General features: G+C 48.0%; 1 protein-coding gene across 8 annotated transcripts in view; it reads left to right on the plus strand.

Moving 5' to 3' along the window:
- Window positions 1-5,172: 5,172 nt before the first annotated feature.
- Window positions 5,173-13,441, plus strand: part of ZCCHC14 (zinc finger CCHC-type containing 14) — a 74,529-nt gene continuing 66,260 nt past the window's right edge. For all 8 annotated transcript variants that reach the window (XR_009448853.1, XR_009448852.1, XR_009448854.1 and 5 more), the window contains exon 1: window positions 5,173-6,410. Coding sequence is in view for 4 of the 8 variants with exons in the window: in XM_059667127.1 (XP_059523110.1) it covers window positions 5,853-6,410 (558 nt within the window). In the remaining 4 variants the exon portion in view is untranslated. The remainder of the gene's footprint in view (window positions 6,411-13,441) is intronic.

Consider the following 13,441-nt stretch of genomic DNA (forward strand, 5'->3'; position numbering starts at 1 on the left):
ATGAATACAAGAGTGTCTAGAAAGATGTATTTCAAAATGTTAACATTGGTTATGACTGAGAAGTGAGGTTATTTTTAACTGTTACATTGTTTTTTAGTGAGATATAATCTCTTTACAAGGAGCATGTATTATCTCATAATCAGAAACAACAACACATTAATACATATATATGCTCCAATTTAGTTGCTTTAAAATACTACAGGAAGAAAATATTATGCTAGCGTGGAGTGGGAGAAATAGATAAAATAGGAATGGCAAAATGTCATTTCTATTGAAGCTGGGCAATAGGCTATATGGGGAATTACTACACTATTCCTTGACTTTGGGTCTTTTTTTAAACTTCCAGAGTAAAAAAAGGTAAACAAACAAATAAAACACACAAAACTGAGAGCAGTGGTGAGTTAATTGTTAGCTTTCAGAGCATTTCATTACTGTGATATAGGCAACATAGAAATGTGGAAAACAAATATCCAACAGAAATAGGCTGCAGAAATTAATGATGAGCATCCACAATGTGACTTCTTTTACACCCTTTATTTTTCCCCATCACCATTTATCCCCCCATACCCTCTTCCCCCCACAATCACACACTGTTGTCTGTGTCCATGATTTTGTTGTTGTTTTTTCTTTGAGCTCTTCAAGCTTCAGCTTTCCAATGTATCAATAAAATAGGCAGTATCCTGGCTGGAAGGCATGCAACACAAACTTGACTATGATTATAGTTGTGGTTGCTATTGGTTGACTAGAAGCCTGAAAGCATGACCTCCACTCCAATAACAGTTTTCAAACCAGGGGATCACCAGGGTGCTGGCAAATGCAGAGCCCAAGACCCCACTCCCCAGTGTCTGACTCAGTCAGTATCTGGGGTCAGGCTTAGGAATCAACATCTTAAATAAGGGCCCAGCTAATTCCCACGCGGGAAACACCACATTTAGCCCAAGGCCAAAGACACCTGGGAAGCAGGTCTGCTTGGAGGAAAGCGTGTGGCTGTGCAGAAACAGGGCTGGGTGCAGTTTGAGACAACTGCCCAGTTGTGATTCTGGGTGGACGTTGTTAGCAGTCACAGCTAGGAAAACTGGCATATGACAGATACCTTTGGAGTCTTTGGTTTGCAGAACTAGTGAATAAATGACAAGTCAACTTTGTGCTTTCCTCCTGGAGGGCCGGAGTCCGGGCAATTGACTTGGCAATATGAACTGTATGGCCCTGGGTCCATGACTGACTATTGAGCATCTGTGAAATGGGAACAATGATAGCCGTTTCAGGACCAGTCACATGGGGTTATGGCAGTCACAGGAGGCTATCATAGTTGAGGCACTGGGCAAGGATCATGTCAGTATGCTGCTTTTTAAAAAAAATCCTCACTGACATGTTTATTGATTTTTAGAAAAAGAGGAAGGAGAGAGAGAGAGAGAGAGAGAGAGAGAGAGATCAGTTACCTTTTGTTCGCACCCCTATCAGGGATCAAACCTGCAACCTAGGTATGTGCCATGACTGGGAATTGAACCCACAGCCTTTTGGTGTACAGGACAAGTTCCAATCAACTGAGCCACCTGGCCAGGGCAGGACCCACTTCTTAAGGCTTTCACATTAAAGGGTTGGAGTCCCTTTGCTCTCTTAGTCACAGGAAAGCAGGGTCTAGGACAGGGGTGGGCAAACTTTTTGACTCGAGGGCCACAATGGGTTCTTAAACTGGACTCAGAAGAAGGAGCTGCGGCCGTGTTTCCCGACGTTGCCATGTTAACACTGCTGCTGGTGAAGGAGCGGAGGGGAGAGCAAGAGAACCCTCCACTCTTTCGGCTCCGCGGGCCGGATAGAACAGCCGAACGGGCCGGATCCGGCCCGCGGGCCGTAGTTTGCCCACGGCTGGTCTAGGACAAAGAAAAAATGAAACTCAGTTAAGTCCATCCTACTGGAGACCACACACATCCTGATGACCTACTCCCATGAAAAAATAAGCAGCGGATCCAGGCAGGGAGTCTGGGTGTGCACCTCCAGCCCCAACTCTTTAATCTGTGTCTCAGTTGTGTTTTCATGTTCCTGATCCCAGCCTGGCCTCCAGGCTCCTCTCCCCATTATAAACGAGAAAGGAAAAGGAAAAAGTAAGGCTATGTGGGGGGTGAGGGGGAGGAGGGGCTGTGCTTGGAATCCCAGATGGCCAATCTGGCCTCAGCCCTGTCATCTACTGTGGTAATTTAGTCAGTATCACTAACTCCGATTTAGGCACGTCATATCTCCACTGCAAAATCATTTGTTTGGGGAATTTGTGGTGAGTTCCAAGTCTCTTTCTCACAAATAATATTAATTTATGCTCCATTCCAGCCCTATTGGAAATGCAAAAAGACGTACTGTCCCAACCTCGACTGTGAGCTCCCCAACAGCAGGGCCCACTGCTCTATCAACCCCTGGCCCCAAGTTAAGCTCAATGCAAGTATGGCCTGAAGCGGGTGAACCTGCTGTCCACTCTGCATTGTGTGAGCTCTTTCCTTATCTGAACACACAGCCCAGCTTTTAACTGTAGCTTCAGTTTTGCTCATGGGGAGGAATGCCCCACTCTCTGCGCCCCTCCCCCCAACCTCCTCCCACAGCCCCACAGCCCCTCCACTATGTCAATGCAGAGGTGGAGAAATGTTGAATCCAGGGGTTACCTTTTGCAGAGAATGGGGAAATGAGAAGCTCTAAATAGGACAGAGAAGAAATCTGTTTTAGAGTAGGAATCCTGGCTGGGAGGGAGAGCAGGTACAGCAACAGGGCTGGGCCTGAGAGATTATGTTCCAAAGGACTGCCAGGTGGGTGTCCACCCTTCTCCCCTGGGAGACCCCTGGCTGCTTCCCGGGGGAGGGAACAGTGTGCAGAAGGGACAGCTCCTGCAGACAGAGCACACAGCATGTCTACTTCGGGGTAGGGAGTTCAGGCTGCCAGTTCCTTAAAGATGCGGGGGCTGGATCCCATTCTCCTTAGAGGCTCCCAAACCCTTAGTGGGGTCTGAACCTGTAGGGTAACAATTTATTATCCATTGAGTTGCATTAAACTGAGCTGAAGTTGAGGGGGACATGATATAATGCGTCCTAAAACTGCCCTAACAAGCAAGCACAAACTTGGTGGCTTAATGCAACAGAAATGTATCCTCTCTCCGTTCTGGAGTCCAGAAGTCCAAGGTCAAGGTGTGGACAGGGCCATGTTCCTTCTGAAGGCTCTAGCGAAGGATCCTTCCTGCCTCTTTTAGCTTCTGGTGGCTCCAGGCGTCCCTGGTTCTAATCTCTGCTCCCATCTTCACATGGCCTTTTCTGAGTCTCTGCTTGTCCTTGCCTGTCTCTTAGAAGGACACTCTCATTGGGTTTAGGGCCTACTCTAACCATGATCTCATCTTGATTCTTACCTGAATTATATCTGAAAAGACCATATTTCCAAATAAGGTCATAGTCTTAGATTCTGGGTGGATGTGATCTTTTGGGAGGCACTATTCAACCCAGTACAGACATTAAGTAGCAAATAGCACAGCAAGAAGTGGTAAAAAAGGCTGTCAGGGGCTGGGAGACCTTGATCTGGTGACTTCTGTGGCTTAGTTGTCCTAGCTAGGGATGGCTTCCATTAGCATCTCTGAGCTCCACTGTCAGCTGGGGGGTGTGTGGGGGGGGTCCATGAGGTACCTGACTCCCTTTTACACATGAAGAACTGAGGCTCAGAGGGGTTGAGTGAACAGCCAAAGTCCCAGAGCAGGCTAGGGCTGGCACTGAAATCCAGGTTGGCTTGGCACCAGAGCTTGAGGATTTCACAGCCAAATTGGACTGGATTTGAGGACCCCCCCCCCCATGCTGATAAGATCCCATTCTGAGGAATTTCGTTTATCAATAGAAGGCAAAGGTGTTAATGGTCTTGATTTTCATGTTCCTTCACTCCCTCATATTGTAGATTTTTGAATGTGACTACTTCCATGGAATCACTGGAAAAGGTGAGGTTAAAGAGAACAAGGATTAATCCAATTATTTGTAGAAATTAGTTTGGACTGGGGAAATAAGGTGGGGAGATCCAGCTTGTCTCTGCTACCTACATGGATTTAATACCCTTGAGAAGCTACCCTGAATTCCTGCTCCTTCCTACACTGGCCAAGAACACCAGGGTGCCTCTGGGAAAATTTGTCCAAGGTGTGGGGAGGGCGTGGAAAACAAATTTTCTTTTCCCCCCAACTATGGCTCTGTAATGTCTGTTTTAAGCTCCCTAGGGCAGGGAGGGCACCACTTTGCTCATGGCTGCCCTGCTCAGGGCTTAGAACCTGGCATATACCAAGCCTCCATAAAGTTCCTTAGGGAACGACGCATCCTTGATCACAAGTCATCTAAATAAGGGCTCTAGACTAAGAGGTAGAGTACGGGAAGAATGAATTTCTTGTTCCTGGGTCTGTTTCCTTATTTGTAGCTGCTTGCAGTTGCAGAATTTAAAGGTGGTTGGGTGCCCCACCTTTCCCCAGCCTGTAATCCGGTGCCAATGCAAATGCCAGGTGAGGGGGCGGTTCACCTGTTCCTTGACCCCTGGTGGGTGTATCTGCAAACTCCAGGTTCCAGAGCCTAGGGAGTAACCCCCTGAAAGGAGGCTTACTTGGTGGAGAAAGCTTGTTCCCATCACATCGCCAAGGCGGGCCTACAGCCTCAGAAATGAGGGCGCCTGCCCGCCATGAGCTCACAACCTGCTCACAAGCCGGCGGTGCGGTTATTATTACCCTCATCTTCTGAGAAGGCGCCCAAGGCTCAGAGACCAAGCCACTTGCCCAAGGTCACACAGCTCAGCAGGCAGAGCAGGGATGGGGACTCGGGTCTCCGGAGCCCCGCTCCAGCGGCTTTTCGAAGACACCGCTATCTCCCTATTGTGACGCTCAGGAATAAAACAGGCCGGACGCCTGGCTTTTACAATGCTCCACGCAAATCTGTGGGAACAAAAGCAACCAGAAATCTGCCCCGGATTTTCCATCGCTCCGGCCCGACGGGCCAATCGACTCCGCCGGCCAAGGAGGGGTGGAACGGGGCGGGCCCAACGTGATCGACAGCACCGGGGGGCGTGGTCGCGGGGGGTGTGAGTCTGGATTGGGGACCCGAAACAATCACAGGCTTAGAAGGGGCAGCTTGAGCCAATCAGCGGGGGGGAGGCGGGCCCTGCCGGCCTGGCTGTCGCGAGAGGCGACTACCCCGCCCACTTGAGCTTCGTCCCGGGGTCCGTCAGCTGCGAACACGGCCGCGCTCGTCTGGATCCGTCCGCGGCGCTGGGAGCCTGGGCGCGAGGCCGCTCGAGTGCCGGCGCAGATCCCTCCGCCGTCCGCCCGCGCGCCGCGCCCCGCGTGTCCGTACACCACCGCTGCCGAGGCTCCCGCCCGCCCTCCCGCGGCCTCCATCCTAGTAACGGCCGGCCAGCACCAGCGCCGCGGCGGAGGCGGAATGGCCGGGGCGGCTCCGTCGGGGGGCGGCCCGCAGTGACAGACCCTGCGGCGCGGGGGGAGATGGGGGCGGCCGCCTCCCGGGCGACGACGACGACGACGAGGAGCAGCCGCCGCCGCCGCCGCGCACCGGCCGCCGCTGGGGACGGGCGCGGGCCAAGAGCCCGTCCGTGAGCGGGGGGCCCGAGGCCGCTCGCCGCCCCCGGCCGCCCCGGCCGCCCCGGGCCCCCCAAGCGCCCCGCGCGCGCCCGCCCGCCGGCCGCTGGCGGGGGTCTCTCCCGCGCCGCGCGCCCCCGGTCCGGCCCGCGGCGTCCACCCTCCTTCGCCCGGCCCCGCCGCGCCTCCCGCTCGCTCCCGCCGCGCCCCGCGCCCCCGGCCCCGGGCTTCGGCCTCCGGCCCCGGGCGGCGGCGCGGCACGGGCGGCAGCATGGTGGAGAAGCGCTGCCCGCTGCAGAGGGACGGCGTGTACCGTTGGTTCTCGGAGCTGCCGTCGCCGCAGCGCGTGGAGTTCCTGTGCGGCCTGCTGGACCTGTGCATCCCGCTCGAGTTGCGCTTCCTCGGCTCCTGCCTCGAGGACCTGGCGCGCAAGGACTACCACTCGCTGCGCGACTCCGAGATCAAGGCCAACAACCCCGCCGACCTGGGCAGCCTCACCAACCTGACCGACGAGGTGGTGCGCAGCAAGCTGCTGGTGTCGCTGGCGCTCCTGGGCTCGGAGCAGCGCGAGGCGGCTGGCGTGCTCTACCGCACGCTCACGCACATCGACTCCATCATCCACAACTACGGGCTGCAGCTCAACGAGGGCCGTACGGGCGATGAGTTCCTGCTGCTCTTCACCATGGCCTCCAACCACCCGGCCTTCAGCTTTCACCAGAAGCAGGTGCTGCGCCAGGAGCTCACGCAGATTCAGAGCAGCCTGAGCGGCGGCGGCGGCGGGGGCCACGGGGGCAAGAGCGCGCTGCCCACCTGCCCGTCCTGCCACAAGGTGCGTGCCCACGCGGGAGGCGGGCCCGGCGCCCCCACCCGCACCGCAAGCCTTCAACCCGCTCCCCAAAACGCCCACCACCAAGCCTCCACCCCGAACGGAACACACTCGCTCCCGAAGCTTTCACTTGAGATCCCAAACCCTCACCTGAACCCTAAACTCATACCTGCACCCCCAAGCTTCCATCCTGGTTCCGCAGACGCCAGCCAACCAAGCTTTCACTCCGCATTTGTATCCCAAGCCTCCACCCTGTACCCTATGCCCGCACTCCAAGCCCCTGCCGCCACTTCCACCCGCAAATCCTGCACCCCAAGACGGGTCCCGTACCTCGCGCCCTTGAGTCTGTTGCACCCATCCATCTCGCCCGGGTTAGTCGGGGAAGTATGGGAGGGCGCACTAACGGCTCCCTTAGAGGGACAGATAACCCCAGTCAGAGGTTGCGGCCTCAGTTACATGGTTTCTCCAAATCTGATGGTTATTACTAGAAAAGGAAGCCGTATGAGATAGAGAAGGCTCTAGGCCAGTGGTTCTCAACCTTCCTAATGCTGAGACCCTTTAATACAGTTCCTCATGTTGTGGTGACCCCCAACCATAAAAGTATTTTCGTGCTACTTCATAACTGTAATTTTGCTACTGTTATGAATCGTCATGTAAATTTCTGATATGCAGGATGTATTTTCATTTTTACAAATTGAACATAATTAAAGCATAGTGGTTAATCACAAAAACAATATGTAATTATGTATGTGTTTTCCGATGGTCTTAGGTGAAAGGGTCGTTTGGCCCCCAAAGGGGTCGCGACCCATAGGTTGAGAACCGCTGCTCTAGGCCTTCGCAGACAATCGCGGGTGTCATGTGGCTCCCCAGGCCTGGTTGTGGGTTTCCCCTAAGTGGGCAGGTGTCACCGCTGGAGCGGTCAGATGGGCAGGTGGGACCGCGGAGTGGGCACGTGTGTGTGAGCCCATGTATACATGTATTCGTGTGCTTGTGAGTGCATGTATAGCACTGATGAATGTGTATGCTTATGCATATGTGTCGATATGTGTGTATGAACTTAGGAATGCACATCCGTATCTGTGTTTATGCTTGTGTTTAACAGACAGTTGCATGTGAGACAGTTATTTCTCAATGTGAAACAAATCCCAGGCTTGGAGCCCGAGGGTGTTGAGGGTATCAGTTCCCTAAGGAATGCTAGGTTAAGTTAAAGATCTCCAGTCTCCAAATTAAACAGGAAGGGTATCATGGTCATCCACTTAGAAATGTGAACTTTTGTCTAAATGTTTCAAAACTATGTAACCAAAGTGTTTGGGGCTCAAACTTGTTTTTTATGGCCCCTTGAGACCCAATGCCAAAATTGTGCTCCGAGCGGGAAAGAAGGATTTTCTTTGACCAAGTGTGTTGTATTTAGATTACACACTGACTTTGGGAAGCAAGAGATTGCAGTCAAAGACCAGTACGTAGTGCTGAATATCTTTCTTAGACAGTGCCTAAGCTCTTTTAAGTTAAATGTTTGATACTTTCTGGTTTGCTGCTGGTGGTTTTCTTTCAAACCTGAATTGTGGCTTTTCTTCTTTAATGTCTTCCTGTAAGAAGTGGTTGTGGTCCCTGCATTGGTTTTAATCTATGTCCTATCTTTTCTTGGTGACATTGATATCCGAGACCGTGGTTTTCTTTTTAAATGTGTGTTCAGATCCCACCCTAATTGTGCACTGGGCAGAAAAATGTTATTCCGCTACGACAAAGGCTGGGTCCATGTGGTGGTCTGTAGGGAGTTCAATAAGCTTTGGGGTGCCAGTGGACTATCGCCTGTCCATGGGATTTCAGTCCCCTAAGGCCAGCTTCATGTGCTGTTAGTCTTCCGGTTAAATGCAACACACTGAGAATGTCTATGGCCGTGAGTCCAGTCTTGTTCAGCTCTTAAAGGGTGTCTTTTGTGTGTGCAGATGCATCATCACTTTATTAAAAGCAGAAGATAGTGGTCATTATTTTGGTGGGGAGTAAGCTAAAAGCTAGAACAAAAATGTCATTTACAATAGAGCCTTTCTGTCAAGCCAGAAATCTGTCAAGCCAGATGTGATGAAGGGGCTAATCTACCCCCACACCCTTCCTATACAAATGGGCACTGAATTGACCTTGGCCAGAGTCCTCCCTCCTCCGGTGTTTCCCTATTGCAAGGCAAGTTACCTGCCTCATGGACTTGTTTGGAGGGTCACATGATGTCACATGTAAATTGCCCAGCAGATGTGCAGTGAGGGCTTCCTTCTGTCTTCTCTGGCTTTTTATAGAGGGATGCTAACTTGAGCAAGGCACATTGTTATAGAGTAAAATGTTTGTCTCTCAGTGTTTTCAAAATTGATTTTTGGATAGTTACTTGGAGCTGACAGTTTTTTTGTTCACCCTTGGGAAATTGGAGAATTCTGCTTGTCCCTTATTAATGAGGTTATAAACCAGCCGTGGGCAAACTATGGCCTGCGGGCCGGATCCGGCCCGTTTGAAATGAATAAAACTAAAAAAAAAAAAGACCGTACCCTTTTATGTAATGATGTTTACTTTGAATTTATATTAGTCACACAAACACTCCATGCATGCTTTTGTTCCGGCCCTCTGGTCCAGTTTAAGAACCCATTGTGGCCCTCGAGTCAAAAAGTTTGCCCACCCCTGTTATAAGCCCTGGCCTGGTAGCTCAGTTGGCTAGAGTGTTGTCCCTATAAGCCAAGGTTTCAGGTTCAGTCCCAGTCAGGGCATATATAAGAATTAATGAGTGCATAAATGAGTGGGACAACAAATTGATGGTTCTCTCTCTCTCAAAAAATCAATAAATAGAAATTTAAAAATAATGAGTAACCTTGGTGCCATTGCTTCCATATTTCCAAACAAATGGTATCTAGTTTTCTCTATATCCCCTATGCCACTTCTAAAGTAATTTCAGTCACATTCATTGAACTTTCTGTTCCTTTGCTGCTTTAAATTTAATGCCTGACATTGATAAACGCTTCTGTTGCTTGGAGTAGGCAACTTGTGAAATCTCGTCTTTAAGCATTTTGCTGCCTTTGTTTCTCTAAATCTAACATTTAGTGTAATCCTAGAAAAGCAGCCCCATTAAAGCTCTGTTTGTATTTCTTTTGTAAGCTGTTGTATTATGTTTTAAACTCTGAGCCTAGAGACTTTGTGTTTCTCTTTTAGAGATAAAGATTTTAACTGCTTCATTCTTTATCCTAAGGTAACACTTCTTTTAACTATATTTTTTGATATGTATAGGCATGATTTACATTTGCTTCTTCAAGCCCTTACTATGTTATTTCAAAATTCTTACTGCTCAGAGGACTTGTAGAAATTTAAAAGTGTAAGGAATGTAAAATAGACATTTTTACTTTCAGAAAGAAAAGAATTCATAGCAGTAGAGCTGGTGATTGATTGCAGTAGCTTTACTGTACTCAGTAGCTGACAAGTGCTGTGGGTGTGCTGTTCCTTAAGGCACGACGGAAAATGGTGATAATGGTTGGTTTGGACTTAACACTACCTCTGTCTTTCCATTTTATGTAAATATAAACCCATAGTTTTGGAAAAAGCTAGCCTTTGCGGTCTTTTCTCTATGTAAATGATAATGTGCTGTGATGTATATACTTACTTTTAAAAAATAACGGCTTTATTGAGATTTAACCCATATAACATAAAATTGACCCCGTTAGAGTATACCGTTCATTGGTTTTCAGTACATTTAGAAAATTGTGCCCCGCCCCCCACCTTTGTGTTTCAGAATCCTTGTTGTAGAGATCATACTGGAACTACTTACTGAGACTGATTTTTTTAAAGGAAGAATTGAAACAATGATTTTAAAGTGCTTAGTGCAGGAGTGTGGTGGGTAGTAGTCTTCCTGTGGGTTTCTTACCGTTTCCCAGCCATCTGGTTTCGTTCCCCTCTTGTTGCTTGTAGAACCTTATAGAGAGACTCTGTGTATTAACAAATAGATCACTGTTGTCTTACTCCCCACATGGTCTATGTCCCTTTTTCTTGGTAGTCTTTCCTGATGAGCATTCCTTGTCAGTACATAGTGCAGTGGTTCTCAACCTGTGGGTCGCGACCCCTTTGGTGGTCGAACGACCCTTTCACAGGGGTCACCTAAGAACATCCTGAATATCAGATATTTACATGACGATTCATAACAGTAGCAACATTACAGTTATGAAGTAGCAACGAAAATAATTTTATGGTTGGGTCACAACATGAGGAACTGTATTTAAAGGGCCAGAAGGTTGAGAACCACTGTCACAGCGCTTCTTCGTTGTACTAGTAGCTTATGGCTGCCCTGTACGAACGTGCTATTTAATCAGTCCCTATTGATGGACATTTTGTTCCCTCTTTACCATTATAGACAACTAGTGTCTTTGACATATTATGTATGTGTCATCTACATACAACAAACAACATGCATGGCTTTCACATTTCAGTCAGTAAGTGTATCTATAGAACAGAAACCTGGAAGCAGGATTGTTGCTGGGTGAAGTGGTCTGTACTGTAATTACTTTAGATATTGCTGAGATCATCTACCTTTTGGAATTCCTACAGCAATGCGAGTGCCTGTTCCTATACCTTCAGCTAGTATGGAGAGTCAGCACCCCCTGATCCCTTCCCCAGATTTTTGCCATTTGGTTGGGTGAGAAGCACATCTCAGTGTAGTGTAATTTTATTTTATTTTTGGCAAGCTCTTCATAACCTCTGCCCATCTCTGTTGGATTGTTGATCTTTTCTTTATTGTTTTTTAGGAGTTAAGTTTCAAGGAAATTGTGCTTTTGTCTTTAGAAGTTGCAAATATTTGTTTTCCAGGTTTTTTTCCTTTTCATTTGGACTTTACCATGCAGTTTTAAAAATATATGCATATATATTTATCAGCCTGTATGGTTTCTGGGTTTTGTGTCATGAGAAATGCTTTATACATTATGCATTGCACATATTATTATACATACGCATTATACATTATACAGACATTCCCTGTGATTTCTTCTGGTATAGAACTTGTGCGGTTTTTCATTTTACATTTAACAGATCCGTCTGGAATTTATTATGGTGTAAGGTACAAAGCTAGATTTATATTTCCAGATGACAACCCATTTGCCCTAGTGTCATTTGTTGAATAATCCATCTTTTCCCTCCAAATTTGAAATAACTTTTATCATTTGCTGCATTTCCCATATATATTTGGGTTTGCTTCTAGACTATATTTGGTTTCATTGATGTTTTTATCTGGATGACTAATTTGTCAGTTTCATTGGGTACTTTTCAGTTATCTGTTTTATCTCTCATTTGTTCTGTGGATTCTTCACACCTAGGTGAAATTCCTAGGAGACCGGGGTATTTTTAAAAAAAACATATATGGCTGCAGAGGTGCCTCCCCCAGGGTCTGGCTTAACGGAGTCTGGACATGGCCTGGGCAGCCCACTGAGAGCCGTCATTAGTCCTCTGGCACCACTGATTCTTCTCCTGCTTCTGAGTATTTGCTTTCAGTTTTTCTTATGCTTTTGTACCTTTTTGATGATGGTATTCCTCAGACTCCTCTCCTTCTTTCCCTTCTCTTTTTACTTTATAATGTCACTGATGAATCCAAAACCTGTATTCCAGCTTGGAGTTTCCAGGTAACTCAGTCTGTCCAAAGGTGAGTTCCTCTGTCCCCATACTGGACCACTCTACCCTTGTCCCCAACCTTCCCCCCAGCAAGAAGCCTATCCCTTTCATAGATAGTTTGCCTGCCTTCTTATCCCTCCAACCACCTTGTTTCCCAGTCCTAAACATCCTTCTAGATTTGTTTTCCATCAACACAGCCACAGCCCAGGTCACTGTTCTCCCTGTCTATCTGCCTGTCCTTCTCTTTCAACCTGTCCCCACCACACTTAGCATGATGGTTGCACATATGGCACACTTCTGTGTAGGTGGACTTAGATGTTGGGCTATTTGCCAGGAAGCCAGGGAATAGATAAAATTAGTCTTCAGGGAACAAGCACAACCCTAGCCTCATGTAACTCCACTCTCCCCTGAGTCAAGAACGCATGCTGGAATGCAAGTGAGTGATGATCTCCTTTTAGAATTAAGCTGATGTCATTGTTTAAAGTCGACAAGAGAAAACTTTGTAGCTGCTCTATTTCATTTTTTAATTAAACTACTCAGAAACATTGGTACTTCCGCAAGTTTTAAAAAATAACTTCACAGTCCTGGCTGGTTTTACTCGGTGGTTAGAGTGCCGGCCCATGGACCAAAGGGTGGTGAGTTCCATTCCCAGTCAAGGGCATGTACCTTGTCTCTCTCACTTCGCTGTTTCTCTTTTCACTCTCGCTCCTCCTCCTCCCTCCCTTCCTCTGTCTCTAGAAATCAATGGAAAAAATATCCTCGGGTGAGGATTAAAATGAAAGAAAGAACTGCGACATAACCTAACTTCTGACCTACTGTAGCACCTCGTAGTCTCCCTGACCTAGATAGATCTAGTCTACTATAACAACTAGTCTCCCTGGGCCCACTCTTAGCCTCTGACAACAGTTCCCACATTGTTACTGGAATGGCCTTGGTAAGGTGCCTGTAGGTTTCTTATTTTCTGGTGTGCAATTCTTAGCATGGTATTTTGTAGCCTTTGTGATGTATCCATTGCCTGTCTATACTCACCGCTTTCTATACTTGTAGTTCCTCATATTCTACATGTTTTACCTTTCTCTTGATCCTTTACAGATGCTGTTCTCTTAGATGGGACACCAGATAGCTACCTGAGGCACCCTAGCCCTGACTTCTTGGCTCATATATACCAAGCCTTCTGTTGCTGCCTTCTGTCCTAGAACTTAGCGTACTGTATTGTAATAGTTTTAATTTAAATTTTCATCACCAAACTTTGACTTACCGGAGGGCAGAGCTTGTCTTTCTCTTTCAATCCCAGGGCTAGTGGTCCCTGCTACCCAATAGGGCTGTGTTCTGAGCATCTGTGAACACCTAATGGGTGGGAGGTATTGGTTGTTTATGAGAGGCCATCCGAATGAAAACAATTTTTCCCCTAG

Source organism: Myotis daubentonii, chromosome 15 (assembly GCF_963259705.1).
Source record: "Myotis daubentonii chromosome 15, mMyoDau2.1, whole genome shotgun sequence".
NCBI lineage: Eukaryota > Metazoa > Chordata > Mammalia > Chiroptera > Vespertilionidae > Myotis > Myotis daubentonii.